The sequence below is a fragment of the Myotis yumanensis genome, unplaced genomic scaffold, assembly GCF_028538775.1.
Source record: "Myotis yumanensis isolate MYYU_CA2020_CCGP unplaced genomic scaffold, mMyoYum1.0.hap1 SCAF_10, whole genome shotgun sequence".
Taxonomy (NCBI): domain Eukaryota; kingdom Metazoa; phylum Chordata; class Mammalia; order Chiroptera; family Vespertilionidae; genus Myotis; species Myotis yumanensis.
The window spans coordinates 38,871,232-38,875,710 of NW_027223761.1; the positions used below are offsets into that span (position 1 = coordinate 38,871,232).

Below are 4,479 nucleotides of genomic sequence, written 5' to 3' on the forward strand. Positions count from 1 at the left end.
TAATATTTTAACCTAATCCTTTCTCGCTAGAATCCCTTGACTGTACAATTACTTTCTCTCAGATAAATAGGGAAATTCCACAGGTGTTGAGTGGAAAAGGTGTTTCTTGCCCTGAGTTTGAGGTAAAAAAGGAGACTGGGATGTCCCTCCTGAGTCACCTTGGAGGAAGCCTCTCTGAACTTTGCTGCATGGCCCCCCTTCCCCACCTTAAGATATGGTGCACTCACCCCATCCCCTCGCCTTTACCGACAGGAAGACCCACATCTCTTACACCAGGTTGAGATCCTCAGATGTTGAATTGCCAAGCTCACTCAGGGATTCTGAGTTTCTGATGCTGCTCACATGTAATTCCTCCACCCTTAGGGGCATAAACCCAGTTCTTTCCACAGGAGCCAAAGGCAAGTAGCTTGGAGATAGGAATGGAAGCCATTAAGATCCCCAAATCCACCACTGGTATATTTTCTACCTGTTTCTTAATAATTTGGTGGTAGTGAAAATGTTATTAACTGAAGTTTTCTGGTTTTAGTTTTGCAGCTTTATGGTTGGTTGGCCAAATCTTTAATTTAGCATTCCATCCTTGCCCAACACATATGAATGGTATTTTGGGGAGCAAGGGGACAAGAGATTCCGTAGATGCCCAAAGAAAAGGCAAAGAGCAAAATATGGCCAGCATTATCCACTTGCTTTTTCTGATTTATGAACAGAACTTGCTTTACATTAGCATCTGATTTAAGTGGTTTTTGTTGTTGCTGTTCGTTTGCTTTTCAATACTGGGAAGACTGAGATTCAGTTTCAAAGACCCCCTGAAATCTTAAGAGTGGCATACACCAAACCCTCCCCTCTCCCCCCAAAAACATCTAGTTGATATGGACCGAACGATCCATTTTTTTTCCATTTTAAGTGGGCAGATGTTTGTAAAATTAAAAAAAAAAAAAATCGTATGCCTCATTTACCAGGAAAAAAAAATGAGAAGGGAGCAAGCCTTTGACTGAATTTCTACTTGGAAATATATAAGAAGACCAGTACGCAGATTCAAGTCATGCTTTAAAACTGAGCTTGTTGCAAGAAACGTTAACAATTCCAAAACGAAATTAAACGAGTTTTAACTTTTTCCTCTCAAAAGAACCAAAATTACGGGCGAGGAAGTTAACAGGGGAATTCTCAAAAGGTGAACACAACTCTTGCTTGTACGAGTCCTCGGTAGTGACCAGAGAACAGCAGCATCTTCTCTTCGCTGGCTCCTTGGAAGGCGGACTTCGGGTTCTGGCCCCGAGTCTGTTCCAACTCAGTATCTGCTCCGGCCTCCCCCTCTCTCCGAGCGGCCTCCTGGGCGGCCTCCCCCTCGGGGAGCGCGGCGGCCCGACCGGCTGTAAGAATCGCGCGGCGGAGGGCACCCTCTTTCCAGGGACGCGGGAAGCCCGCGGTCGGCGCGGTCGACCCGGTCGCGGCCTCGGGAGTAGCGGTCGCTCCGGCCGCCGCCTCCGCCGCCTCCGCCGCCGCCGCCGTAACTGTCGCGGCCGCTGTAGGCGTCGGGCGAGCAGCCTCGATACTCGTCGTAGCGGCCCCGGCCGCCGTACGAGGGCGGGGGCCCCCGCGCGGGGTTGCCGCTGCGCGGGTCCCCGTAGCTCTCGAAGGGATCTCGGTAGGAGCCTCCGCTCGGGTGATCGGCGTAATCGCGGCTGCGGCCCCCGTAGCCGTCGCGGTCGCCGTAGCCTCTGGACGGGAAGTCGTCCCGGGCACTGGAGTGGCCGTAGTCGCGGTAGGTGTACTCGCGGGGCGACGGGGCGAAATCCCGGGAGTCGCGGGCGCTCGCGTAGTCTCGGCTCGAGTAGCTGTCACGGGGCGAGTAGCCCTCCTCCCAGGGGCCCAGGTAGGGATCCCGGCGCGGGGGCGGCTCTCGGCGCGGCGGCCCCGCGTAGCCATCTCGCCCGCGCGCGGCGGGGGCCCGCCCGCGCATCCCGCCACCGCCGCCGCCGCCGCCGCCGCCACTGCGGGGCAGGCCCGACGGCGCGGGCCTCTTTGGGGGCGGCCCGGCCCTGCGCGGCGGCGGCGGCGGGCCGCGCTTCATGGGCATCGGGGCCCTGGAAGAGCGCAGGTCGAAATCCCCCGAGTAGCCGCCGTCGTCGGCGGACCCGCCCCGGGACGGGGAGCGCCGCGGCCCGACACCGCCCCCGCGGGCCCCGCGCAGGCCCCTCGGGCGCCCGCGGCTGCGGGACGGCGGCAGCGGGCCCCGACGGCCGCTCTCGAACGCCGGCTTGGTGGCCTGGGCCACTTTGATGGCCTTACCATCCAGGGACTTGCCGTTCATGTCGCGGACGGCGGCCTTGGCGTCGGCGGGGCTTTCGAAGGTGACGAACGCGAAGCCCCGGGACTTGCTGGTTTCGCGGTCCTTCATCAGGAGCACCTCGATGACGCGGCCATACTTGCCGAACTCGGCCTCGAGGGTTTTCTCGTCGATGTCGGGGCTGAGCCCGCCGATGAAGAGCTTCCCGGGGCGGTCCGCTTCCACCATGGCTGCGGGGCGAGGAGCCGGGGACGGCGGGCGGCGAAGGGGCGGCAGCCCTCGGGGCCTCAGAGCCGGCTGGCGAGGGCGGCTCCTACCGGTCGGACGGCGCGTCGCGGGAAGCCCCGAACTGAGCCGACTCCCCCGCTGCGCAGGCCGAACGTGCGCCCGGATTGTGCCGCCGGCGCAGGTTCCGCAGCCTGTCAGGCGTCGGCCGCGCTGATTGGCTGGCTGGTTATCCGGGGCCCAGCCCAGGTCCCGCCTTCGGGGAAGCTTGGCAGTTCGGCCATTTTCTTTCCGCCATCACGCTGCTCCCCTCTATTAACCTGGCCCCGGTTTAAGATTTTAAGGTCTTCCCGTGAAGTTCCGCTGTGAAATTAAAACTATTCGATTAAAAATAATGTTTCCCTCATTATTCTTAATGAGAACTGTAATGCATTACAATCAAAGTTACCGAAACCATTTTTTTGAACAGAAATAAGTTCATTGAAAAACGAAATAATAGCACTTTAAAAGTTTAAGGATGTAGTTTATACGCAGAAGGTATGTGATTTTTTGCGAAAGGGGACGAGATGACTTGGTCGGTTGTTGGGACAGGAAGGAGAGGGCATCGCTCTTTGGGCGCAGTTTTCTTCGTTTTTCCACCTCCGAAGGGCTCGGATATGTAGCCTTGACGCTGCCCTTCCACACGCAGGGTATTGGACAGAAAGTCACATTCGGACAAAATAAAGGCGAAACAGGAGAACACGGCCACGCGTCCGAGTAGCCGTTGAGCGAACATAACAACTGAAGGTTTCACCTCTCCGTCCTCAGTGAGGAACTCCTCAGAAAAAAAAAATTATTTTGGGTTTACTCAAATAAGTTACACAATTCAAATTTATTCCTTACAGTGTTTTCCAAAGTGAATAGTAACTTGGTAGATGTATCTTTGAGGCTTTAACATTTAAAAAAACACTTTCAAAACTATATTCAGTTTTCTCGGGGCTGTTTTAAAACGTAGTGTAAGTTTTTCCAAGGTTGCTTTGGTGAAAAGTTAATAGCCGTGAGAAGTCTTTGTGTGTATGTGTGTACGTGTTACGTTCGTTTATTGCAGTAGCCATCCAGTGATGAGAGATAGGGAAAGTGGGCATTTTGGTGAGGTTTTTACTTCAGTGGGGATGATTTTAAGGTTTCAATGTTTTTTATCACGCATGAACGGCAATTAAAGCTAAGTGCGTCACATCAGTTCATGTGATGAATGGCAGTAACAGATTTTTATTATGAAATCATTGTATTTCTAGGCTATTTGCGATGTTATTGATTTTTAAATATGATTATTTTTGTTTGCTCATACTTAGAAATTTTACATTTCTGAGCATATAGCATATTGACCTATGTAGGATTTTCTCCCTCATATTGAGCTGGGGAGATTTTTGCCTAAATTTCTTTTAGTTTTAAGTCTTCCAGTCTTTAAAATTTTCTCCTTGGATTTGATTTTTGTAGGATATACTTTTCTAAGAGTTATCTATTTTTAATTTGAAATTTTATTTTAATAGCTGTTTTGCTTTTCTCTCTTTTTTATGATCATCTTGTCAGAAGTTTATTTTTTCAAAGAACCAGCTTTATTATTTGCTGATCCTCTGTTTTGACTTTATTTGCTGCTGTTGCCTTCCTTCTTTTTTTTTTTTTTTTTAATATATTTTATTGATTTTTTACAGAGAGGGAGGGAGAGAGACAGAGAATTAGAAACATCGATGAGAGAGAAACATCGATCCGCTGCCTCCTGCACATCTCCTACTGGGGATGTGCCCGCAACCCAGGTACATGCCCTTAACCAGAATTGAACCCGGGACCCTTCAGTCCACAGGCCGACGCTCTATCCACTGAGCCAAACCGGTTTTGGCTGCCTTCCTTCTTTCTACATCCTTTGGATGAACAATTTGTATATTTTGTTCTAAATTTTTAGGTAAGACACAGTGCAGAGTTTTTTTAAAGGT

At 51.6% G+C, this 4,479-nt stretch overlaps 1 protein-coding gene across 1 annotated transcript; it reads right to left on the bottom strand.

Annotated features, from left to right (window-relative positions):
* Positions 1–1,285: 1,285 nt before the first annotated feature.
* RBMXL2 (RBMX like 2) lies at positions 1,286–2,518 on the bottom strand. Its single transcript, XM_070426692.1, has one exon. It carries the CDS (start codon positions 2,510–2,512, stop codon positions 1,286–1,288), a length of 1,227 nt encoding a protein of 408 aa, XP_070282793.1. The 5' UTR covers positions 2,513–2,518.
* Positions 2,519–4,479: the final 1,961 nt, after the last annotated feature.